The following is a 26,125-nucleotide window of genomic DNA, read 5'->3' as shown; positions in this document are numbered from 1 at the left end:
GAACGAATTAATTATTCAATTGTTCGCGCAAGAAATACCTGTCTCTTTTTCGAAAGTTATAAATGCTGTTTTCAAAGAGTTCCTTAACTCACCATAAACCAGATAAGAATCTTTGGTTCCGCCTAGAAAAAGAAACCTTCAGATCAAACCGATAGGGGTTCGGATTATATTTTCTAATCGTATTTGTATATTTCTTTTTACGGTCAGCTTGTCATCCACATACAATCGAACAGAGAGTCCATTAATTATTTCCCTTCGACTTGTTTCAGGGGGAGCATCTCGGAAGCCATGCCGGCTGACGAGTTCGCTGGAAATCGAAACAGAAGCAAACCAAGACTGCAACCACCTTAACGAACCGCTATTGTCACTGGCAAGGTCATCGGGCAGACCGGATCTAATCATGCTCACGCCGACCATGCTTCCTGTGCACTCGTTCCTCTTTCTTAACGACGTCAACCAGAAGATCGGGCGCTAAAAAATTCGAAATCGAGTTGATTGAAAATCTCAAGGAATATTAAAAAAATACGAATAAACAATTTGATATAGAAATCATCCATTTTGGGCAAAGAAAAGAAACAATCAGAAAAAGGAATAACCACAGAAGCGCTGAATTTCATTGCTTCCTAATGGTACTTCCTTGGATATTTTTACATTCTGGAGGCGTGAACGAACTCTGAAAAACAGAAACGACTTCTATCGGATGATCGAAAGAACCACCTGGACACTGAGTATAATTATTCACACGTGCGGATGCCATTTCCGGCATGTTTCTCCATGAAGAAGGTCAGCTTCAGTTTTTGCCACTTGTAGATAGAAGTTGAAGTGGCGGACGTCTTAACGAGGTTGCTAGAATGTCAAAGAAATAGATGAGGGAAATATTATGAAGATATATTTATGAATATCTAATTGAGCATTTAATCAAGAACTTAATCGAAAGACCAAAATAAGTTGGTTCTTGAGACCAAGTACCTATCTAAGTATAATAGTCTTTCGTACTTACGGTTTAGTAAGAGGACTCGAGTAAAACGATTACTCGTTAAAAGGAACAATAGAATAATCGTGCCTCCGCAGACGGTGGTCTCTGCTTTCATGCCTCATCGCGGAGAATCTCAGCGAAAAAAGTATCCCGAAGCGTGAGCTGAAAGGTGGCTATGTAGGCTGCCTAGTGAATGTCGTCGCCATGGTGGAGCTGGCGTGTAGCAACTCCCTAAGTCCAGGAACCTAATCCCGCGTCAGAAAGACAAAATTCGCTACGGAGAAAAGTAAACAAAAATATATATATAGGAAAGAAGAGACAAAGATTAAAGGTCGTTAAGAATTAAAGGTAATTTAATGATAAAAGAGAGAAAGAATTGTGTAAAAATTCTACTGGGAAAGAAAAGAAAGAAGAAACCTCCAACGAGAAAGACGTGCTCAGAAGCGAGTCCCGCGTAGCGCCATGTAGAGGAGCAGGAAGAAGCGCAGTCTTCCTCAGGCATTCCAGCGTCGAGTAATGCTGAAGCATATCCTGACGGGGCAACCGTCGTCAGCGGGCTCCAGGCACCAGCACAATGACTACCAGGCGAGCTCGGGCTCGCTGCACGGCGGCCACCACCACCACCACCATCATTCTGGTCACCAACAGGATCAACAGCAACACCATCATTACAACCAAAACAGCAACGTTCGTGGAACGACAGGGGGGAGCCAAGGACGGGGAGTCGACGTTTACGACTCGGTGGTCCATCAAAGAGCCAACGTGCATCAGGCTGCCACCACGCCATCTTCCACTCACCCTTTGAATCATTCTCAGTTGAGCGTGAACAATCTTTCTCAACGATTGAATCACTCGCACGCTCTTAATCTGTCCACGTTGTCCACGTCGAAGCATTCTGTGAACAGCGTCAGTCCTGTTGCCGGTGGGAATAACAATAACAATAATAATAATCTGTCGACCACATTGGGGGTGATATCCCCGGCGCCGCTGCACCAGGACAGCAGACCTAAAGCGAATGGAGGCTTTGATATCTCGAGACTGTCCAGATTACCCAGTCAGGCGACACCTTCGCCTGCACCTGCTCTTCAGGGTACGACTACCGGGGGACAGTTCACCGGTCCCGGTTCCACGGCGTACCCCTTGAACGCTTCCTGGTCGTCGTCCCTGTCAAGGAATCACAAGGACCACGAGGTTAGCGCGAAAGAGACGTTGACCAGTTTGGGTTTATTGTGTCTAGTGTCGTTGTTACTGGCGCTACTCTCGTTGATCGTCTTGCTGAAGATCTCACCGTTAACGGTGACGCCGAGTAGCCTGATCAGCCCGGAAGAGTATACGATTGTCTACGAGGTGACGTTAGCGCTGTGCGCACTCGCCCCCTCCCTAAACCTCTGCTGTCTCCTCATGTGCGCTATACAGTTCCTCTTCACTGTGAAACTCGTCAAGACTTCGTATCAAGGACATTGGTGAGTAGAGTTTTCGTTTTATGCCACGCTGGGTAAATCTGTGATTTATAACGCTTTAAATACCTTTGTACATAATCCGTACTTTACTCAACCCGAAGGTCGAACAAGGTGTGAAAAATATATACGTTTAAAGTTTGTATCCTTAAGATACTGTTATCTTTGAAAATTCGGAAGTCAAACAAAATACACAAAGAGAATCTTCTAAAAGTGCAAATAAACGTTGAGATACAAATATCCTTTAATCCGAACTATACATATGATGGAAAGAGGACTCTGATAGTCATCGACATTTTCCCTCCTAAATGTCAACAGCATCCATATTTACATTGTTGCTGTTGTACATGTAACTTTTCAAACTTACTTAGGTATTGATAAAGAAAAGAAAAATAAGCATTTTCCTGGTAGCTGGGAACTCGCGGGATTCGCGGTCGAACGATGATTACCATTAATTTCTATAATCTGGCGACGCTATCCTCAATCATTATCCTTGTGCCGGAATATAAGTTCTCATTCGTCCATGCGTGGCCTATCTGTGTGCGTCTGGAACAAACGCAGTGTCCCGTATCCCGTGCGATATATCAGAGGCCTGTCTAGTGTTTCTTCTCACGCGGCCTGGAGGACGAAACGCAAAAATTCACATCCTGTACTTGACGTGCAAGCGTTCACCGACCGCGTGTCCCGCTTTTGCTGATCAAACACGTGTCTGCAATCACAATACGATACTGTGTGGTGAGATGTATCCGTAAATGCGTATGTTTCGTGACGCGAACCTTGAAAATGAAAATTACACTTTCGTTTATTCCTCGAGCGTCGTGCACGCAGGAAATCGTATAATAATTTTATTAGTAAGATTTTTTTATATAGACTACGCTATATTAATTTGTGACCAACCTGAAAGATCGTGACACGCCCTTTGTGTAGAAATTGCAATATTCTCCGTTTTACCTAATAATTCTCCCAGCAAATTCAGCACGCACGTTCGCGAAAAATATTATCGAATACACACAGTGCAGTGCAGATCAAGTTACAAAGGGAATATAGATATGCTCGCCTCCCGTGACACGCAACTCGAAAGCGAAAATAAGGCTCGTTAAAGACGATACATACTCCTCGAGATGGGATCTGTGGTTTCTGCTCGGAAGTTCCCTTATCGTTGGTCAATCGGATTTCTTTTTTATCTTTTTCGTTGCCGACCGCGACAAAGTAAGCATCGCCGACTCTAATTACTAGCGAATGGAAACGCGCGTTAAGTTATGCAGATTGGCCGAAATCGTCGGCCAAATCACTGTGTGTTACGTCGCGTAACACTCTACCTAGCCGAGGCCACACACCGCGGGCAAGATGGCAACCAGATGTCTTCGGATACTCACTGCGTACCCTCAACAGTCCCAAGTACCTTCCATAAATCTCATAGATTTCCTAGTAAAGGTCCTTCAAACCAAACAAACGTCTGTTTCCGAAGAATTTCCAAAGACTATTGTCTACCACGGCGTGACAAGGGAAAGTTAGTTTTTCTCACGTACGCTGCAACTTTCCTCCCACTAACCACCTTCTCTCGAGGGCGGTTAAGACCCTTCGTTTAACCAATTAACAACGAAGCCTATTCCCTCACTCTCCTAACTAAAATCGTCACCAACAAATCCGATGGTCCCGTGCGCTAGACACACCCATCCTTAGCTTTCCTCCGAGACAGCATCGTCTCCCAAGACAGTACTGATTTTACATCCTTCGAACGGTCAACATCCTTCAACCGGGTATACACACTCGTAGATCAGTCACTCACTCATCTCGTACATACGCACCAGCGTAACTGTCTTCGTTATAAGTTGTTGGAATAAACGGTGAAATATAACTTACTCTGCTGTGTCATATTCATTTAACCACCTCTGTTATCTTAACCGAAACAGGGGAACGACTACTTCGCGGCGTCGATTTACCGAATCGTAGCGAGAATTTACGCCTTTCGCTGACGCGTTTTCCTCGCGACCGCGTCTCTCCGCGAACGGTCGTAACACTGTGATTACCCTCAACGGACATGCCGTTTTGAGTTTTCTCTTCGGTTCTTTAATTCCGTCCTTTTTCTTTCGCTCAGTTTTTTGGCCAGTGGCGGGTCTTTTATCGCGTGTCGAGTTTGATTCGCGTGGGAAAATGTCGTGTGCTCTTCGGCAGATAGAAAGATCATTGTTTCTTAAAGCATCCAGACGTTGTGCGTGATTGGCATATTAAAGTTTCTTGCGAATGTTACCGTGTGACCATGTCTCCCTTGTGACCATAATTGTGCGACGATGTTTTCCTGCAAATATTACCATCTAACAAGTTTTTCCAACGAATATTACTGTTCGATCAGGTTTTACTCGAATCTTGTTCTTCCCTTGATAGGGTCCTTTCCTTATATAGAGTGTCCCAGGATTTCGCAGTCAAATCTATGCCACTATATTCCACTGACCATTTTAATGTACCAAACTACGAAGATGCGGCTGATATTGTGCGTGTTGCGTTATTCCACAACTAGGCTTGATTGGCAGGCCATTGGAACGAGATTTGTTCAAGCTGTTCGAAATGTTGGAGAACGAGCCGTTAACATTGTAATGTATGCAACTACAGAGACGTATCGTAACTTTTGTTTCCAGAACAAATAACAGAGAAGAAGAGAATAATGAAGATTGGACACGGACGAAATTAGCTGTCGATCTTGAAACTCGTGCACTGCGATTTCAGATAATCAAATTAGCATAGAATGAGATTTGGGAACGGGCAGAGTATATTCCGGAGTTTGGATATATATATATATATTTAGATTAAAGATTGGTTCTTTGCGAGAAACGTTTTTAAGCAACATATGAAATTCTTCGTCTATTTATAGTATATTTCATTTTACTATAGTGGGAGCAGTATTCTATAAATCGGTTTATAAGAGTGTGAATTTATTATCTTAACGCTAGCTCCAACTTTATGTAAATTCTTATATTATCCGACTAATCAATTTCTCAATTTTTGTTGACGTAAGAATCTATATAAAGGTAGAAGAAGAGAAGAAACAACAATGACTGTACAATTCTAAATTAAATGTTGAAACACGGCCTTTTGACCAGGCCTGGTAGAGTTAGTGTTAAATCATGCTTTGTAATTACTTATTTTGGCTGGTGGTAAGCAACGGTAACGCAAACACTGATCGAAGTAGACAGGTGTTCGTTAGACAGGTATTCAGGCCCCAGAATTTCCAGGTCACCGATTGGGGCCCCGGTTGTAAATTTCTGGTGATTCGCCCAACTATTGGTTAACTAAGAGTAAAGAGAAGAGGACAGTTTACATCTGAGCTACTGCTTCGATTAACCACATCTGGCAGAATAGCCTCTAGGGAAGAAAGTGTACCGTTTTCTGTGGTCGACCATCCTTTGTTTTCTTTTCTGAACAATAGATCTAGCTTGGACATTGATAACTAGCGGCTTATCGATCGTTCGATGACACAGGACACAGCCATTCTTTATGCTACATTATCACCACGACTAACTTTTACAGCTGACTGCTAAGTTAATATTACCGGTTGTGTCACAGTATCGCAGTGTGCCCAGAAGAGATAACCGGAGGACGATTAAAATTGCAACGTCACCGGACGCTTCTCGTTTCCCTTCTTTCTCTCTTTTCCTCGTCCTTTCGCTCAACGGTTGTTTCCCCTGCTTTGCCTCCGGGGCTTCCAGACAATTCACGATTCTGCTGAATTGGAATGCTCGATTTTCTCCTAGAGAGCTGTTTAGCTAGAAGGAATAGTCCGAGTGTCGACGGGTATGCGAAGAACTGTCTTCTTGTGCTCTTAACCACTTAACTACGTTCGACGTGTTTATTCGTTATTGCTTGATTTTACCTGCTCACCCCATAGAGGCATTTTTGAAATTAAACTTTAAAAAGTTAAAACTTAATTGTTTCCAAAATGTTTTCAAATACTCCGAAGATCATTGGATATTTTCGTGTTAAAATTACAAAGTAAAATATGCACAGCTGTATCCGTATTATTAATAATGGAGGCTGACTCCTACGATATTTTTCTACCATAAAAATTTCTACCATAGACCTCCCCCAAATGTAAGGAAATAAACTCCGCAGTTAACAAATTAATGGTTTCCAAAATGTTTTCAAATACTCCGAAGATGACTGGATATTTTCGTGTTAAAATTACAAAGTAAAAGATGCACAGCTGTATCCGTATTATTAATAATGGAGGCTGACTCCTACGATATTTTTCTACCATAAAAATTTCTACCATAGACCTCCCTCAAATGTAAGGAACTGCGGCATAAGTTCCCTAATAAACAATAGGAATTTCTGTTGTAAACTACAAATTACAAATTATGAAACCTTCCGCTCTAAATTAACTAAAGATCACCAACAATTCTCCTTCGTTCTGAAACTAATTCTCCGACAATGGTGTTCCCTATGAATGAGTCAACTGGCAACGAAAGACCAAAAGCAAGAGGGTTCTCGGTCAGTGTCTCTGGTGCACGCCAGCTAGGAAGCCTTAGCCGAAGGTCGTCCGGCTGAAGATAACTGCGAAGTCCGCAAAGTGGCATTGTTAGCGAAGGAGAAGGAGCCCTGGGGTGTGCAGACGTGCTCCGAAAGAAGCACGAACTTTAATGGTGGGTCCCAGTAGTAGACGGCCGTTCCTCTGCGCTTGCTCATTGTCACTCGAAGCTCGGTGCCCGTCCCTCCTTCCGTACCACGCTACCGAGTCTGAGACGCGAGGATGAAAGGAAAAAAAGCCGAAGTATGACACAGGTCCAACGACGACACCAACGACGGCGACGACGATCACAGAGACACGAGAAGAATGAAAGACAAGCGGCGCTGCTAAGTGCCGGCTCATTACTTAAATGGTCCGGAATAAGGGATCTCTGGTGCTGCTGGCGCGAACACGCTGAACAGCAGACTTTTCGAATAAAGCCACTTTTGGACAAAGTAGTTGCTGGCTCACGAAGTTTTCTTCTTTCGTTGTTAGATGGCGCGATCCCAAAGTAGGCGCGCATTTTTCTTCGCGATCTCACGTTTCGATCGCGGATTTCGACTTATTGGGGAAACAGGTTAATTGGATTATTACTGGAGAGACGTGGATGGATGAACGTTTTCATCGTTTCGTTCAATGACGGGTGAAACGTGTGAAAAGAGTTCGTAGGGTTTAAGCTGGGTGAGAAAATACAGCTTTGAATTTCCTATAAATGAGAGTTTAACAACGACGTGTCAAACACGACGCATGGAGCATTTGTACTAAATTTCTTATTAAATCTTGTTAATTCACTAGCTAAAAAACCAACTATTACATCGAATATGATACGACCAATAAAAATAAAGATATCGATACGAAGAATACGAAACGTAGATTCTTATGAATATGTGCGTTTCTTTAGGTGTATCGCTCCTCCAAACGACAATTCGCCGAAACACACATCAACTTTAACCAATGGATGAGAAATCGTCTCTAGCGCGTTTTTATGCCAAGATGAACGCTACTGTGACCCCGAACGAACCGTGAAACTGAACGATTCGATCTGTCATTGAAAACGCCCATCGGTCGCGAAAGTCTTGTTCGTTTTTCATCGACGGCCCGGTTTTACGTTACACGCGTGTCTAGTTTCTGTTCACGGGCGGTTCTTCATGCGTCAGAGCGTCCGAGCATACGCGTGCACCCGTTCGCCTTTCCACCAGAAAGAGAGAAGAGGGCTCTCTGTCGTGGCTGTTGGCATTCCACGCCTTCGAATCCGGCATTTCAAACTTTTTTCACCGACACAGGGCACTACGGAACGGGAATAAATTTGGCGGGCCGTGACTGCGCCTTAATATTCCAACAAGCAGACAGAAAAATAGAGAAAGAAACGGGCACTCGCGTGTCTCAATGCTGGTAATTTATTTTTCGATTAATTCCCAATCACCAGCCGATAATTTTGATGTTTCCAGCTGATGATAAATCGAAAAAGTGAATAGAGGACTTCCAGTGGAATTTGCGTGATTCATTCTTGGCGTTGATTGGCGTGAATTGTTCGTCAAGACGTTATTTTTCCAAGGGTATAAAAATCTGTCAGTTAGGTGGAAACTATCAATTTGTATACGAAAGATACGATCGTATTTGAAGATTGTATCGTAGTCATCTGATTTATCGTGCAAATTTTGCACGTGACAATCTATATTAAGTTTGTTGTAGCATTAATTAATCACAGAACGTTACAAGAAAACAAATTTGGTTTGGCAAATATAATGGCCGATGTTATGTAGATATGTGTGGCGGATCGGTATCAATAGGACGCCGACAAGTCGAGCCGCGGGTACCAACCGCCAACACTAGAGGGCTACGACGACAACGAGTCTGTCTGTCTAACTCTCTAGGGGTCGAATATACGAGCGATTGATATAAATACCGCACCTAGCGAGACTCACTCTACGTCTAAGGCAGGGACTACCGAGCATAGCCTTACTGACAAGTCCACCGGTAGTCCCAGGACGAAACGCTCTCTCTCTCTCTTTTCTTCCGTCACATATATAATGTTCGAATTTGTAAACTATTAACTTTTTCGACAAGGAGGTATAAGGAACAAGTTAAAGTAGACGTCATGTTATGAATCATCTGCGAGATATAAAAGACTTCTTTTATGAGGGATCAACACCTCGTGAAGTCAGATTTTATTTATAACATACGATTTTGATTTATTTGTTTGAGGTAGTATGCCGTGATAGGGTCGGAAGGAAAACTCAGATTTCTTGAACGATAAATGTTTATTCACTCTAATGTCAATGAGTACACCTGATACAGGATTCGCGATTGTATTCGGTTCGCGAATGCGCGGTTATAAGATAGAGCTTGGAGCGTCATGGCGTATAAATACGTATGGTGATGTTTCGAGCTCGCGGAACACGAAGGTTTTCTTCTCGCCGTGTCGCGTAAGCGGGTGAGGACTGATTTTCTCTATTCGCTCCTTTAAACGGTTCGCGAATTCCGAGTTGGCCTGTTGCTTCGTTGGTACGAAGAATTCTGTCGGCAATCGTATGCCAGTACCGTAAACCATTTCGACTACCGTTGCGTTCAGGTCCTCCTTGATAGCGGGTTTTATGCCTAACAAAACAATTGGTAGGACTTCTACCCAGATGCTCGTATTGTGACATTTTATTGCTGCTTTTAATTGTCGATGTAGGCGCTCTACCATTCCGTTGGATGCGGAGTGATAGGCTGTTGTGCGTAAATGCTTAATGCCGAGCAACCGGCATAGTTCATTGAATAGGTTTGATTCGGACTGGCGTCCCTGATCAGTCGTTATTTTTGAAGGTACGCCGAAACGAGCTATCTATGTAGAGAGGAGGGCCGAGGCAACGGTTGTCGCTATATTGTGAAGTTTCTGCCTTCTAAGGCGTGTCGAAAATGTTTGACTGCGGTGTATATCGCGAGTAGTTCGCGATCGTACGCGCTATATTTTTGCTGAGCGGGGTCAAAGATTTCGTTGCGAATCCTAGCGGTTGTAATTGGTTATTCGCGCGTTGTTGTAATACTGCCCCCATTGCGTAGTCGGACGCATCTACCGTGAGGCTGATAGGCGCACCTGGTATCGGATGCGCCAGCATCGTGGTGTCCACGAGTGCACGTTGCGATTCGCGAAAGCTGTTTTCCTACTGCTCCGACCACTCGATGGGCGCGTTGCCCTTTTTCGCGCCTTTTAACAGGTCGTTGAGCGGCTTAAGTGTTTTTGCGGCCCCCGGTATGAAACGTCGGCAGAAGTTTATCATACCGAGGTACCTACGTAGTTGCTTGGCGTTCGCGGGCTTCGACAATTTTACAATCGCTTCGACATTTTCGGGCGGCGGCTTAATTCCGTCGGGGTTTACCGAGTATCCGAGGAATGTGATTTCGTGCACGCCGAATTCGCATTTCGTGGGGTTTATCACAATGCTGTAATTATTGAGACGGTTGAGCAAGATTTTCAAATGTTCGCGATGTTGGTTTTCGTCGTTCGAGGCTATGAGAAAATCATCGATGTACGCGTAGACGATATCGAGCCCGCGTATGATTTCGTCGACGAACCGCTGACATGTTTGCGTGGCGTTCCGAAGTCCAAACATCATATTTGTTGTTTCGAGAAGTCCGGTAGGCGTTGTTATCGCGATTTTTTCAATGTTCTCGGACGCAATCGGCATTTGGTGGTAAGCGCGGACTAGATCGATTTTTGAAAAGATTCGCTTACTATGCAGATGTTGCGCGAAGTCTTCGATATGTGGCGGTGAGTATCTGTCGGGTACGGTGCGGGCGTTCAACGCACGGTAGTCGCCACATGGACGCAGGTTTCCGTCCTTTTTCGGCACTACGTGCAGGGGTGATGCCCACGATGGTTGCATCACGCCTTGCTCGATCATGTGTTCAAATTCCGCTTTTACCTCTTTAAGTCGATCAGGTGCAAGCCGACGCGGTTTGCTGTAGACTGGTGGACCAGGTGTAGTTTCGATGTGGTGTAGCATACCGTGTCGAATTCTCTCTTTTCCGAAGATCGGTGGGCGGGTGAGGTCCGGGAATTCTGCCAGGAGTTGGTGGTATGGTGATTCGCCGATGACGGTCTTGTCGGACGCTTCGTCTGTTGTGGCGGTGTATTCCCTTGATGACGTCTGTGTTATCGTATCGATAAGCCTTTTGTTTCGCGGGTCCACGAGCAACCCGTAGTGGCTTAGAAAATCCATGCCGATGATGGGTGTTTTGACATATGATAGGGACATCGGGACAGGTTGGCCGCGAACAGCTCGTACTCGCTTCTGTTCACGTGTCCGTGTAGCTTGTTGCGCGGGTATACGCAAACATCTGCGCCGGTGTCGATGAGGTAGGAGATCCGCGAGTTCTTGTCCGTGACGAATATGCGGCGAGATGCCAAACCGTCGTCGTTTGCCACTTTTACGGACGGCTGGTCCTGTTTTCCGAGTTCCAGGAGCAAGGGGCTGTGCACTTTCTCGCGCTTTCTCGGAACTGTATGTGATAGTAACACAGCCCGTCTTGCCGCAGCGTATCGCGAGGGCGCGAACGGCGGTGGGATCGTGTACGCGAGCGTGATTGTACTCGTGCCCTACGGTGTTCATTGCTTCTTTGCTCGGCTACTAGCGCTCGCATCTCGCTCATATGGGCGTCCATTCGCGCTACCCGCTCGGTGACCAAGTTGGCGAAGGCTGCCATGGCGTCGCCTATTCCGCTATTCTGGCCAGGTGGGAGGGTTATCGCAGGTAGTCGGCCTGCACTGGCCGCGGCGATCTGCCCTGATTCCAGGGTGGCTTCGTAAATGTTATCGGCAATTTGTATGCGGGAGTCCGGATCGTTGTTCTGTACAGAGCCTAGGATGCTCCGTATGCGCTGTGGAAGTCGACCTTCCCAGACGGTGAAAATGACATCGTCTGCTAACGAATTGGTGGCTAGGCTTTTGAGATCACGGTAAAACTGAGAGGGCTTCCTGTCCCCCATTTGCTCGTTCTCGATTACCTGTCGGAGTCTCTTGGCGTACGACTCTCCCAATCGCTCGATGAGCTCCTTTTTGACGTACTCGTAACGCTCTGTCGCCGGTGCGGCGTCGAATACGTCTCGAATTAATCTCGCGTGCGACTTGTCGAGATTCGCGATGACGACCTGGTATTTTTCTTGGGCACTAGTGATCCGGGCAGTTTCGAACTGCACTTCCAGCATCTTGAACCACAAGTCGACGTCGTCAGACCAGAACGGTGGCACGCGGAGAAGGGCGCTAATCGAGTCTGCGTTGTCCCTGCCGGCCTTCGTACGTGCGGAGTGGGCGTTAATGGTCATTTCGAACTGATTTAGATTCATTGTGTTACATTTCACGAGCACTCGGGGATAATCACGTCGGGGTCACCAATTTGAGGTGGTATGTCGTGATAGGGTCGGAAGGAAAGCTCAGATTTCTTGAACGATAAATGTTTATTCACTCTAATGTCAATGAGTACACTTGATGCAGGATTCGCGATTGTATTCGGTTCGCGAATGCGCGGTTATTAGATAGAGCTTGGATAGCTACGATTCGAGATACGCTGCGAGTGCGGACAATGATTACACGAGATGTCGAGAGCTTAGATAATTTTTCGGCTCGAACCGTGTAAGTATAACGATCGTGATATACTGCGGTAACTCGCGGTAATAGACTGACATTTTTGTCGCGATGCTGCTGCGGAGGAAGACTCGTTGGGGTGTGTCTAATGATGCGAAGGCATCGGATTCGTTGAGAAAAGCTTTGGTTCGGAAAGTGAGGGAAATGTACGTTAATGTTTATTGGCTAATTCGTGTTGGTCGTTGGAAAAGGATGCTAGCTGCCCTTGAGAGGGTGTTGCTAGCGGGCAGCGTCGTATGTGAGAGATAGCAGATTTCGCGTGTGTCCCCGTGGTAGGTGGTCGACTTCGAGACTGATAAACAAAGACTGTTTGTCTCTTTGGAGGACCTTAGCTAAAATAAATCCTAAGATTTATAGCGGTCCTTAGGCTAGCTGGAAATATTCGGTACGAATGTATCGACATCTGGCAATCATCTTGTCCGCAGGTGTAGGGTCTTTGTGTCGTGCGTCAAGCGACGTAAACTGTTGGGAAGTTTACTGTCAAGTGCCGCCACATGTTCAAGGAAAATGTATCTGCAGCCGGTTATAGCGGCATTTACGTTACGGATGATCTATGGGAAGATTCACACGAACAAACCTTTATGAACTAACCAAATTTATTTTGTTATTAAAAACGATCTACAGAACCGATCGACGACTGGTGTTCAATTTAAAAATTGCTTCTCTATAAAAGCAAGAAATCTAATTTACATCGTGTTCTTCATCTGTCGCCTCCATCTACATCCTGGTGGCAATAAAATTCTGAATTTACGAGAAATCCGTATTTCGACTTAAGCTTATCGATGTTACCGACTGGACAAAGCCTTCGAGAGTTTAAATTAACCGATCGACCCTTCGTTGAAAGGACGAGCAAGTGCCAGGAAACCATCGCGGGAACGCTCGTAAAAGCGCGCAATGGTTCGGCGTGGTAACCTAGGAAGAGGAACAGGCGCGACTGAATCGTAACGGTTGTCGTGGCCCCTTTCAAACGATCCGTGGCCACCCTTCAGTTTCGGCGTCATTAACCCTTCCCTTCTTTCTTCCTGGTTCACTTAGAAACGAAGAAAATTCCGGAGGTAGTTTGCTCTTAGCAGCTGCAATTTTTTTTCTTTGTTTAGTCGACACGAAGCATTTTGGAGAATTTCTGTGATTGCATCGCGAAGGTACAGAGAATAAGAAAAAGCGCTCTTTGTTCGTTGACGACTTTCTGTCAATTAGAAATAAGAGTAAACGGCATAACAGTTTTCTTCTTTGCCACTGTATACGTAATTTTTGTTAGACTTTAACAACTCGTATTTTTCGTGAGCAAATACTGTCGAGTGGTTATACACTGTATATGTGAAGCTTCGTGTTCTTCGCGCGAAATATCCATGTTGTTCTTTCTATACTTGTGTTCATATATCATGACGTTCAGCCTACACGTGCCCGAGAATGTAATGTAACAGATAATCGGGTTCGAGCTGTAAATCTTTCATTTGCAGCATGACGCGAATCTAACAATACTTCTTTCCTTGTTCAGATCATGAATATTTTTGTCGCGTGCAGGTAGAATCATATGTCTAGCGTATCCACGGGTTTCGTGTTTACTTATTTCTTTAACTAACTTCGGTTTTAACCAACTTCCTATTAACCAGCAAATTAATCAAATACTTTCAGAATCAATGACAAGAATATACCGGAAAGTGTCGAAAGAATTTTAAAGGTACAATCATTTTCCTAAAAGTTATCTTGAGACGTATTGTATCGTTAGTCTCATAGAGTTAACCACTTTTCTCTAGAATAATACGCGAACACAGCTGTAGCTTTCTATAAATTTCCTCGATATTCGATTGAATTTCCCGAGATCGTTTCCAATGACGAGATCGCAGCAGTTGTTACGAAGAATATCGGAAGAGCGAAGAACGCGTATGTGTGTCTGATCCATCATTCACGATAGTCTCTACGGTCCATGCGTATGATCCATCATCTGCGTAACCATTTTACAATCCTCACCGTGGAAATGCCGATCCGCGATGCTATTCTCGCGCGCACTCGACCGCTTAAGAGTGTCGTGTACAATTAAGGTAAGAAGTAAGGAACTTGTTAATTTCCGACAAGGAGATAAAGTTCTTTTTATTTTTTACTGAATTTATACAATTTTTTCGGTTCGCGATGATACACTTTCGATACTTGGATTAGTTAAGAATTTTTTTATTAGACTGACTGGATGACTTTGAAGGGAGAATTTATATTCTTCCATTCGTTGGAGTGGGAGAAGGTTTTGTTTATACTTAGTGTAAAATTCGGAGAACGGCTGGAGTGATCGAATGCCACTCAGGCGGCTGAGAACGGATGCTGACCGGACGGTCACACGCGATGAGGCGTTCGGAATTTCGGTTTGTTATATACAGCTGCTCGAATTTCGTCTGTGACAAGAGCATCGTCCAGAGACGTTTCCATCATACACAAATAACTTTGTTTTTCTTCTTGCAGTCGGAAGCGTAGAGAATTCGATGTTTCTGGCTGATCTGTTGTTTTATCATTTGCGCGACATTTTTTCGCGGTTAGAAGAAAGATGAGATTAATATCTTTGTGGTATTTTGATACTTATCGATCTGCCGATAATGTCGATGCTGGTAGGGGAACGCGTGGTTGAGAAGAAGCGCGCTTTTTCGATAAATTATGAATTATGGCTAACGGTAATTCACGCAATTTACATAATCTAGATGGAACAGACGCTTTTCAAGATCGCTTGTCGACTCATTTATGTTTATAATTTTCAGGAGAGGAAAATCTAAACCTTGAATATATTCAATTCGAATATGTACTGTAGCCTAAATTCGGGTCTTTTTTCGACTTTCAACGATATCGATTTTGTCTCGATTGACTTCCTGCCGGTTTACGTGCTTTTATTCTTACTCCTTCTTTTTCTTCCGGTGTCCAATGATTCCTTTGAAAATCGACGCGGTTAGTACCGAAGCGTACGCTTCCGATGCGGAAAGTACGCGATCGAAGCGCGTGGCTTCTGACCGGAAGCGTAGCCTTGCAAACGCGATTAGATTGCATTAGCTACGAGACCGAAATTAAATCTCGAGTCGGAATTGTATTTAATTTTCTTCGGGAAGTTCAATGCCGGAATCGAAAATTAGACGATTGAATAGGGATTCCTAGTTGATTTTAGACGTCCCTCTTCCTGTAACCCCCACCGAACTTGCATTGGGCGTTGTTCGTAGGCTTGTCGTGCGGCAAACCGTTTCGCAAGAGCTTATTTGCATTTCCTCTAACTGCGGTTCGCATAAGACGCGTCAAAGGAATATTGACTACTATCTATTAGGTCAGATTTTTTCACTATTTTCGGCTTCTCGTAGGATTGTAATGTTACAGTACCGGTAACACGAAGCTTGATCTACGGCAAATAATAAAATATCTTTGAGATTAAAAAATATAAAGATTTGAAAATTAGGACATTGGAAAGTTTGTACTTACTCGACTGAATTGCTATTAAGTGACGTTTAAAAATTTTAATCACAAGGTTGAAAGTAATATAGTTAGTAATTCTAACGAACACCTATCCTCAGATAGATTGGTATACACACGCGAGTCGACCGTATTCTCCGGAAATGAAAACAACTACATCCCTGGAACCCGGAACACGTGATTTTCCGCATATCCATTAAAGCAACATCGGTCAGTGACTCGTCTACGGTGCAGTCGCTAGACTCAATTAATGACCACGTTCTGGTCGTAAATATAGAAAAGGCAGCGAGATATTTTAGTTTGTTGGCTAACTGGGCTGAGGTTGGGTCAATGTTTCTGTGGATTTCATTTACCTCTTCCGGCCTCCTTATATTTTCTGAATTCTTCCAATTTCCGAGATACCAGTTCATAGCAAATTGATTCTTATTATGGCGTAGGATATAGTAAATCTTATTGTCTAAAAATACAGGAAAAGATTTCATTTTAGATGATTATTTCATTAAAAGATTATTATTTTTTAACATTTTATTCAAGCGTTTCTTAAGACATTTGTTCAAAGAGATGTCAGGTTATAAAAAATTGAATCAACCTTCCCAAAGCTCCTTAACCTCTTGTTATTTTTGATAAATCAATAGCATTACACAATATATACCGTGTGATTTCCCTAGACGATCTAGTAGCACTCTTCTTTACAACCTTCTTTCAAAACGAGAAACAAGAAGAGGATTTACCAAATATCATTGTCATCGAAGCGCAGATACGCTCCGGTGATTCTTATCTCCATTCATCTCTCCGAGTGAAACTATTTGACGTCGCCTTGAATAGGCTCAGACAGTTTTGTCGGGGGTCCGTGTCGTCGACTGTAGCCAGCTCGCACGATCGTGAATGGAAAGACTCGTATAAAATCAAAGCGCCGACAGACTCTTCCTACTTAGACGAGATCAATGAGATCTCGTTCAATAGAGAAGTTACCTTCTCGACCGCCGGCGCCGTATTACCCTTCAAAGTCACCGGAAAGTCATATAAGCCAACCGATGCAGCCTAACCTTTATCCACAGATAAAATAGGTTTCTCTTATTCCATCTGAATTTTTAAAGAAACCAAGACTTGATTTCAGTCTGGTTAAAAGCTTCGCTCGATTAAAGCTGTTTTTCAAGCAATAACCTACTTTGTGAATTTCATGCACGCGAATCCAAGTATGTATGCGGCAGAAATGAAGCTTTCGTGCATGTCTAATTGTAAGTTGATGCGAAACAATGCGCATGCGCTGAAATCCCATCACTTTGCGGATCCACATTGTGCCTTTTATTAAGGCGCCTTGTTTGTTTACTCTTCTCGAGCTAATTCTTCACTATTATTATCTACATTATTTTCACTGGCTAACAACTGGTTGGTCTGCAATTGACTAACCAATACAAATTTTTCGTTACGTGCATATATTCGAAAGAATTCGAAATTAAATTATCATGTATTACGGGCAGTTACGATAGAGTGACACAAAGCAATCTGTGTTTGAATGCCTCCACTCGTAGACAATATCGATATAACCTAAATGCGATAAATCGCGAACGTTTGATTCGACTCATGGGAAATTTACGCGTTTTTGAATCGTCCCGAGTCGCACGCGAAATGCAGGTCAGAGAACCGTCTAATATTTATTGTTGAGATCGTGGGCTTGATCCTAATGGCGCGGCGGCACGCGATTCTTTACCAACTATGCTCCTTAACTCCAGCTCTCGACCTTCTTCCCTATTCAACCAGCTCGAGCAGTGAAATTGACTCTGCATGCCTATGATTTTGGCAGGGAATGGGAGTCGAGTTCGTAGTGAATGCACATTGTGTATACGTGTTTTAGGTGGTTTGTGTGAGTTTGTTGCGGAGATTCGAGACATTTATTTAACATCTTTATCATATTCGAGCCTGTGCGATATAACCATATCTTAAATGTAATAAGTTTTATTTTTTATTGCAAAGTTCTTGAAATATATAATGCACACAATAAGTGTATAACATTTTATATATATAAATTATATTTAAGAAGTTTGGGATAGTTTAAAGATGAAATAAATTGCTTTTTAAGTTTAATCTCTTACTTTCGACGAAATCAAGTTTCTCTGGAATTTGGTGGAGTTTAAGATTTGATATCGGTGTCGTAGGAGTTATGTGGCACTTTAAGGTGGAATAAATCTAGCGAGGAGTTTAAGGTGCGGCAAAGGAGCGTGGAATGTTGCAATAGAAATTTATTGCAGTGTTAGTGCATTGGTAGATTGATCAAATTTACGTGTAGCGTGGATAACCAATGGTAAATATTTTGCAATGTGTATAATTTCTCAGTAATCTGAGGCTTATAAAATCTATTGACAACTAATGGAAATTGTTGATTTAACAGATCAATTTTAAATTCCTCGTTAATCTAAATTTTTTTAATCCTATTTACAGCTAAACCTTACGACGAAAAATTAACGAAGTGGAATAAAAATGGCATTGTGATTCTTCTCGTCGTGTATCGGTGTCACATCAAATTTAAGAGACAGTTTTACTTGCGGATGCTGCGTGTTACGTTGGTGAAGTCGACGAAAGCGTAAAATAGGAGCTCGTCCGAAATACACTAACGCGGAAGGTTAAATTTAACGCAAAAGGCTGAGAAATTAGTCTAGAACTCGAAGTTTCATTGGTACGACGTACTTGAAATGCATTCAAAGAGGTCAGCGACCTCGAAAGGGGATGAACGCAACTGTTTCGTGGGAATTTCTTATTGTGGCTTATTTGGATGAAGCTGCTTTAAAATCAGCGCTGGATTCGTCTGTATTTTGCCCGGAAATCATAACATGTTTAGGCCAGGCGACTCCATGTACAGAAAATGTTATGTCCACTTTTTACGTCCGTAGAATTCAACTCTTTACTACTATGCACTTCTTCTCCAAAAAAATATCGCGTTTCAATATTAAAAAAAGTTTCAATAATATACTATCCATTAGAAGAATGATAACATGATAACCTTACAAATTATTAGTATTAACAAATTCTTATTGTCGTATAGAAATGCCAACTATTGCTTCGGTAAAACAAACAAAGGAATTTTACAGGTAAATTTTACAAATTACAAGTCATCTTATAACGCAAAATACGACGTGTATAATTGTCTCAATTTATTAATAGTATTAATAAATTATTATGATAAAAGATGCAGGAATCTTAGCCTCATGAGAAATTAGAGATGAAAATGAGTGGGAAAAGATTAACCACTGGTCCTCCTAAAAAGATGCAGTCCCATGGATGGATGGTTGTGCGAGTATTACAGCAGCGCAAAACCGTTCCCCGAATTCTCATCCCGGACGTCGTACGACCAAAGACAAAAACAACTCACATTCATCGAGGACACAATAGTATTATTCCAGGAAGTGCTAGTTCTTCCTAGATTCCGGTTACAATGTTCTTAACGCGTGGAAATTAGTCTTGACCAGGAAACATCTATAACGGCATGTATTTTCTGCCGTGATTGTAAATCTGTTTGGAACATGCGGTTTCTCCGTTAATCTAGGCGCTGTTGTTCAATTGAGTCAATATTATTTGTTGGTAGATTAGTGTGTGCAAGAGCGCTCTATCCATTATTGACCAATTCGAGCACGTATTGGTAAATTTCACACCGGCAATTACGGTGAAATCGTTCGTGGTCGCTGGAAATTAGCAGTATCGTTTGCGGTCGTGAGCTGATTGACACTGCGTGAGCGGGGAATTATGTGAAGCAGCTTTGCTTTGTCGTTTCATGCATTTAATAGGCTTACGGCGGTGGACAGAGTTTGTAAAAAATGAAGACAAGGTAGAAAAAGATTATTTTTCATTTTTTACTATTAGATTATTTTCAAAGTGATCTTTTCAGTGAAATATGATTGACAAAAAATAAGATCTATAATTGAATCATTATAGAAAATAGAATAATATTGATAATAAAGAAATAAAAATCAATTATAGAATAACATATAATAATAATAGTAACAATAATGTGGATAGACTTTATGTTTACTTTTATATGTATAATGATACTGTTTGATCCTTGAATTAAAGTTAAGATTAACGTTGCGATTATGATTATCCTTTGTCTGACTAAATATATTTGAAGTATCAATTACAGTAGAATTTTGAAAGATTCTTGGCTGTTAAACAAAAAACTGGTTCCTTTATTGTTAGGGAAGTGATACATTTACACTGTACATGAGAGTGTGTGTGTAAGGGTTAGAGGGCGTCAAGGACTTAGTGGAGACAAAAGACTGTTGCCAGATGTTAGAAGAATCTAGGATAGTCGGTTGGCGACCAGCGTGGGTGCAAGACGTTCTTCAGAGAGTAATATAGATGTATAACTGTTGTGTGGGAAATATAGTCAATAATTTGTATTCCCAAATCCTCGAATTTCCTTAACATTTATATTTCGCTCAATTATCATAGAATCGTGAAACTGACTTTCACTTCAAATTTTGTCTGTTTCAGGAGTATCAAGTACCTGCAAAAATCATCCATCAGCCGGATATGTGCTGTCGGAGGGTTTTTCATTAGCATTCCCGTCTTTCTAACTGGTAAGAACCAATTCCTTCAATTCTGTCGACTTTAACCTTTTGAAAGATACTAGTACATAAGTTATACGTTTAATTTTTCTTGAATTCAGGCATGAATCTAAAAGATACTGTGAACTATCTCTGAGTGTATGAAATCAGTTTAGAAATCCAATGGAAATAAAGTTAATTTTAACGCCGAATAGTCATTATTTTTCTTAGAAAAATAAAAATGATCGTCTTTTAGGGAAGTTTTAACAGATTAATTTATAAAGAACTGAAACAGAATATTCATGTCATGCATGAATACGGCTGGTGGATGGATCGAGATCTAATCTAAAGTTTACGTTGTGTCATGCTGGTTTACACAGCTATCATTCGCTCGATCGATCGTTAAGCTGTTGAACTCGATTCAAGACGGACATTTTGACTCTGTTCAGAAGAAAACTGCGTTTTAATAAATTTGACGGAATAGAAATTATGATAGACCACAACGTTTTTTTAATTATATCATAAAATTTATTTATTTTTTTAAATGTCATGTTAGAAACTTCAAATACTGTCCAAAACTTCGAACGTAATCGTTTTAGAAATTTGTAAATTACTTAACGACCAAAAATATTGAATTCTCTATTGTCTGAAGATAGATTCTCTATAATTTAAGTCATTTATTCGTCGAGAATTGATATATAAAGACTTAAATAATAAATTAATTGAAAAATAATTTGCGACTAGTATTGAAAATTTCAATGAAAAGCATATGTATATAGTTTACGCTTCGAGAATTATATGTATTGAGAATATGTATTTGCGCTGATTCTTTGTCCCGCTTGTTATGGCATACATGTTATAATGATCCTCTAACAATGCTTTCAGGTATGATATTTTATACATTCATCCAGTTTCATTCGACGCCGGTGTCACGTAAAATGGATACTTGGGTTGCGAGAGAAAAGAAAGCTGAGTCGTAGCCCAACTATTAATTCTCTTTTATCGAACTTTATTATGACTTTGGCACTTACAGTAGAATAACGTTGAACAGAGAAAGGGGTGTTGTACAAGAACAGCAACTAGAACGAGAACTCCCCCGGGCTGGATGAAGTCTCGGCTTATATACACCCTGGCTTGGGGATGTTGGGGGGTTTGGTGTGGATTCCAAGGAGTCCGAAAGTCGGGGTTGGGGCCTTATCTCTGATGGGGACCAAGATGCGTCGCGGCGTTGGCGTCCGACAGTCGGGAGTCGATGTCTTTTCTCTGAGAGGTAATTGGTGTCACACCGGCAATCGTTACGTCGATTTTCATAGGCCTTGGCATCGTGTTTTGTGGATGCGCAATGGTCCATAACGTCTTCGTGTGGCAGAGGGTAAGAACACATCGCTATTAAAAAAGAAAACGAACACGTTCAAATACGTCTAAATCATCTTTTATGTGTATTTTACGCGGAAATCATTTTATCGTGAAATTTTGTTTTTCAGAGTTACCATAATTTATCTGGTAGTGTTCATAAAAATTTTTCTGAAATCAATTGCAAGCTTTTAGGAAACCAGGATTTTTCACATTTTTAAGAAGCGTTATAATTATATTGCTGATCTTTATTTTATTCGTGCGAAATTGAAAAGTACGCAAATGGCGCAAAATGCATAAAATGCGCTAAAATATACATATATAAGAAAACAAATCTCGATTAAAATTTTATTTCTTTGATTATGTTCGTAAAACTACAAACTTGTATAAAAATACGCATTCTAGTTATAAGTGTAAAAACATTCGATCTAGTCCTTATCACATTCATGAAAACCTCCATTTAACCATTCGTTGTATCAACGAACATTCATATGCAAAACTTACCACCTACCACATCCTCCGCGTATTAATATAATCCCCCTTTATAAATTGTACACTTTAGAGTGGACTGGTTGGGTCAGAGTGATATAAGCTTACAAGTTCTCGAGGAGTTCTACCGAAGTTACATTTACGTTTGCATAATTTCACCGAAAAAGATATTCTGTAGAATGACAGGTTCGTTTGTTTATGTGATCCGCGATCGCAACTATTTCAAGGGGATTTTATAAATAACCATACACACGATATTCAGTGTATTTTCGTATTCTCGTTTATTTTTGGGAGATTTGTAAAACTGTTGAACAAAATAATTGAGTAACGATTATTGTTACGCCGCCTAAAACATCTGCACGCCAGCCCGCGCGACCGGACAACAACCGCCTGCGTAACGTCACTTCGACCCTCAATAAACCTAAGGACCCACCATAACTTTCATTTCCCTGCATTGTTTCACCATATGTCTTCAATCCGTTTGTCTTGAAGAATTTCTAAAGCTTAAAAATATTCTCGAAACACAGTCGGTTTTAGAGGTGTCCTTGGGTTTATTAGTCGCACTTAAAACACGGAGAAAGCGGGTATGCACCCATTAGGAAAATCCGAATAGCCCTGTAATAAAACAAGCTAGGTTTTTCTCACGCACACAGTCATCTATCCACCACGATGGTAGGAGACTCCCGACTCATCCCTTCGAGCCGTAGTGCAGGTCATGACCAATCGACACCGCGGTTCGTTGCCCTCACTTTTCCTAACGAAAGTGGGAACAACGAATCCGCGTTCTTTAGGCACAGGGGCACACCCACACCGAACTTTTCTTCCGCATTAGAAAAAGAGCGACAGACAGTCTAAAAACTAACGCCTAACGCGGCAGTTTACACATAGCGCGAGAGTCGCATACTTCACGCAAATCTTTTGTCGGTTCTCGGTGTTGTCGAACACACATCTTCTCTCCTAAATATATTATAGTGCTAAGTCCATTAATACATTAATTTCCATTATAAGAACCCTGCTCTAGCGTACATATCTATCGCATCTTCGTGCGACAAGTTGTTAACTATTTATTTCTCTACGTCAGTGTAATCTAAGTATTGGAAATATATACTTTATAATTCTGTGAATCACAGTGTTATACAAACTCAATCACCCCTATTATCTCAACGGAAATCAGGGGATCGATCAATTCGTGGTGTCGATTGTTATAATCGTAACGGGGATTTACGACCCCCGTTGACGTCTCTCCTCGCGATTACGTCTCCCCGCAATTGGTCGAATTTACAATTATATTTGCTGAGAAAAAGTCTTTTTCTCTGTACACCTCCTTCTACTTCAAGCATGTAGTATTGACAATAAGATTGACAATGGCTGAAAGTAATCCAAAAGAGTTTTCACCATGGTTATCGGTAACGAAAAAGATTTGAATCATCTTTAATACTTATTCGTAACTAGAATCATTTCAACTAAAATGTAAATTCTTATATTATAACTTTTTTAATTTGTTATGGCCCCCGACTACAACCTAACCTATCATTCTTATTTCGTAGGAGAAGACGAATGCCGTGAAGGCGTTAGCGCGCGAACAGTGCGAAGCGGCGGTACAGCTGCAGCGTCAGCAGCAGCGGCAACAGCACCAGAACCAGCACCAGCTACAACAGCAACAACAACTACGTGGCCCGTTAACCATCCACCATGCTGGCTGCCCAACGAAAGTCGGGCCCGTGACGAACCAACTAAATGCCAGCCACGCAACGCACGGCCGAGCTGCACAGTACCAACACTATCATCACCATCATCATCATCGACACGTGTCAATGTCTCCACCGCCCTTGTTGCTCTCATCGCCAGCTCCGATCGCGGCGCCGCACAATCATCTGAACGTGAGCTGACACAGAAACGTGGTTACGCCACCGGATACACCAGCAGATAGATCGCCACCGAGTCCTGGAAATAAGCTAAATAGATCGCAGCATTTGCCACGGGACGCAACCGGCAGCGTCAGTTCTGGTCTTCCGGCTGCCACATTGGATCTAAGTAGCGCAGCAACCACCAATAGTCCGCATGAATTGTCCACGTTAGTTTAGAAATTTGGTCCGAACATTATATCTTCACATAGGATTGGAGATTAATAGTTGATAGTTAATTTACACATCGATCTTTTATTTGTAAATTGGGTCGTGGTTTAGAGTTGGTTTGTAAAAATTCGGTCCTAATTGTTAAATGATGAATATCGATTAAGAATAATAGGCATTGATGTACCAATCTTTTTTTAACTTATATACTTGAGCACACGCATTGGAGATTTCACTTTTATTCAGTGAAACAGCAACTTCATTACTCGCTTATTCAATACGGCAATTGCATATATTTCATGGACATTTTAACAATGTTTTGAATAATTTCCAACGGTACAATTGTGATGAAGTGAAAAAAATCGTGATAAGAAACAGAGAGAAAAGTTGCTCGTTAATGAATATTGACCAGAAATAAAGTAATTTCTAAAGAATATCCCGAAGACGTCGTAAATATTACGAAAGGAATGATTAATTTATACCCGCGTGTATCTTGCCATTACCCTACTATTATTATTATTATTAATATTGTTAGTAGTACTCGATTACATTATTATTAATATTAATATTATTGCCTTATTATTATTAATGTTATGGAACCTCTAGTTACTTTCGCTGCCACGAAAGGATAAGATTTTCGAATTTTTGACTATTACGTGTAATTCAAGTTTTCCTGTTGCGCATGCGCAGTAGAAAGAAAGTTAGCGGAACTCAAATCTCGAACTATAGAGAGTTGAAAAGTAGTAAAAGTAAAAAAGCACGAATAACATTTGTATTTGTGCTGGATTAAGTTTGATAATTGAAAATTGAGTTTGATGATAACATTTTTTTCGTATTCGCTTTGGTAAATATTAGTTTTATTTAAAATTGAACAAAGCATTTTATGTTTTTCAAATACGGTACATAATCGTAATATCGAATTTTGTAAACCGATAGTAAGAAACTCTATAATTCGAGACTGGAACTTTGATCAAGTTCACATTGAACGTAAACTGACTTAATTTTGTTATTTAAGCGTGTATACTATACGTGTTTGTTCCTTCTTCTCTTGTGCGCAGGCTATAGCTTAATTACTTCCAATAAACGCAGTTATATCGAATCAATGACCGATACAAATTTAGATATTAGGATTATTTAAACAAGAGATTAAAAACTAAAAAGTATTGTTTTTATACTGCATATGTACATATGCAATATGAACGACAGTTTGTGTAATAATACGTACCCCTCTTCTTAGTTTACTTTTGTATATTTTGCGACATTTGATATTAATTTTATGAGGAACGTACTTACACTTCATCTTTGTAATTAAATGTGAAATGAAAGAAAAGAAATGACATGAGAAAAGGAAATTCGATGTATGAGTATATACGAATTGACGGAATTAAAATTTAACGCTATATTTAAATAGAAGACGTGAAATATCTTGTCATCTTAAAATAACTTGATCATTCCTATTCTTTTACATAAAAACACCTTTCGACTGTAACTTAAGAAACATGTCTGCTAACGTGAAACGTGCCAGAAAAAATTAACAACTTCCATTAAATTGGCAAATTTCTCATTAATATCGTAAACCTCGCGTTTACAAAGATCAGATCAGTGTACATAATATACAAAACAAATGCAGAATATATAAATATAGCACATACGTTCTGAATTATATTCGAATTGGGCA

The 26,125-nt window shown here is 41.4% G+C and overlaps 1 protein-coding gene, 1 long non-coding RNA gene and 1 pseudogene across 2 annotated transcripts; all 3 read left to right on the top strand.

The window, feature by feature from the left end:
- The first annotated feature begins 1,492 nt into the window (after positions 1-1,492).
- Positions 1,493-16,744, top strand: LOC117240857 (probable serine/threonine-protein kinase MARK-A). Its single transcript, XM_033506876.1, has 2 exons — positions 1,493-2,439; positions 16,664-16,744. Coding segments are annotated over exons 1-2 (948 nt in total). The 3' UTR covers positions 16,665-16,744.
- A 3,742-nt stretch (positions 16,745-20,486) lies between these two features.
- Positions 20,487-20,745, top strand: LOC117240855. Its single transcript, XR_004494804.1, has 2 exons — positions 20,487-20,566; positions 20,656-20,745. It is a non-coding gene; the product is annotated as an uncharacterized LOC117240855 (long non-coding RNA).
- Positions 20,746-21,673: 928 nt separating this feature from the next.
- On the top strand, positions 21,674-24,772 carry LOC117240856 (annotated as a pseudogene).
- Positions 24,773-26,125: the final 1,353 nt, after the last annotated feature.

The sequence above is a fragment of the Bombus vosnesenskii genome, unplaced genomic scaffold (assembly GCF_011952255.1).
Source record: "Bombus vosnesenskii isolate JDL3184/JDL3185 unplaced genomic scaffold, Bvos_JDL3184-5_v1.1 scf7180000015010, whole genome shotgun sequence".
NCBI lineage: Eukaryota > Metazoa > Arthropoda > Insecta > Hymenoptera > Apidae > Bombus > Bombus vosnesenskii.
This window is presented reverse-complemented; position numbering and strand designations above follow the sequence as displayed.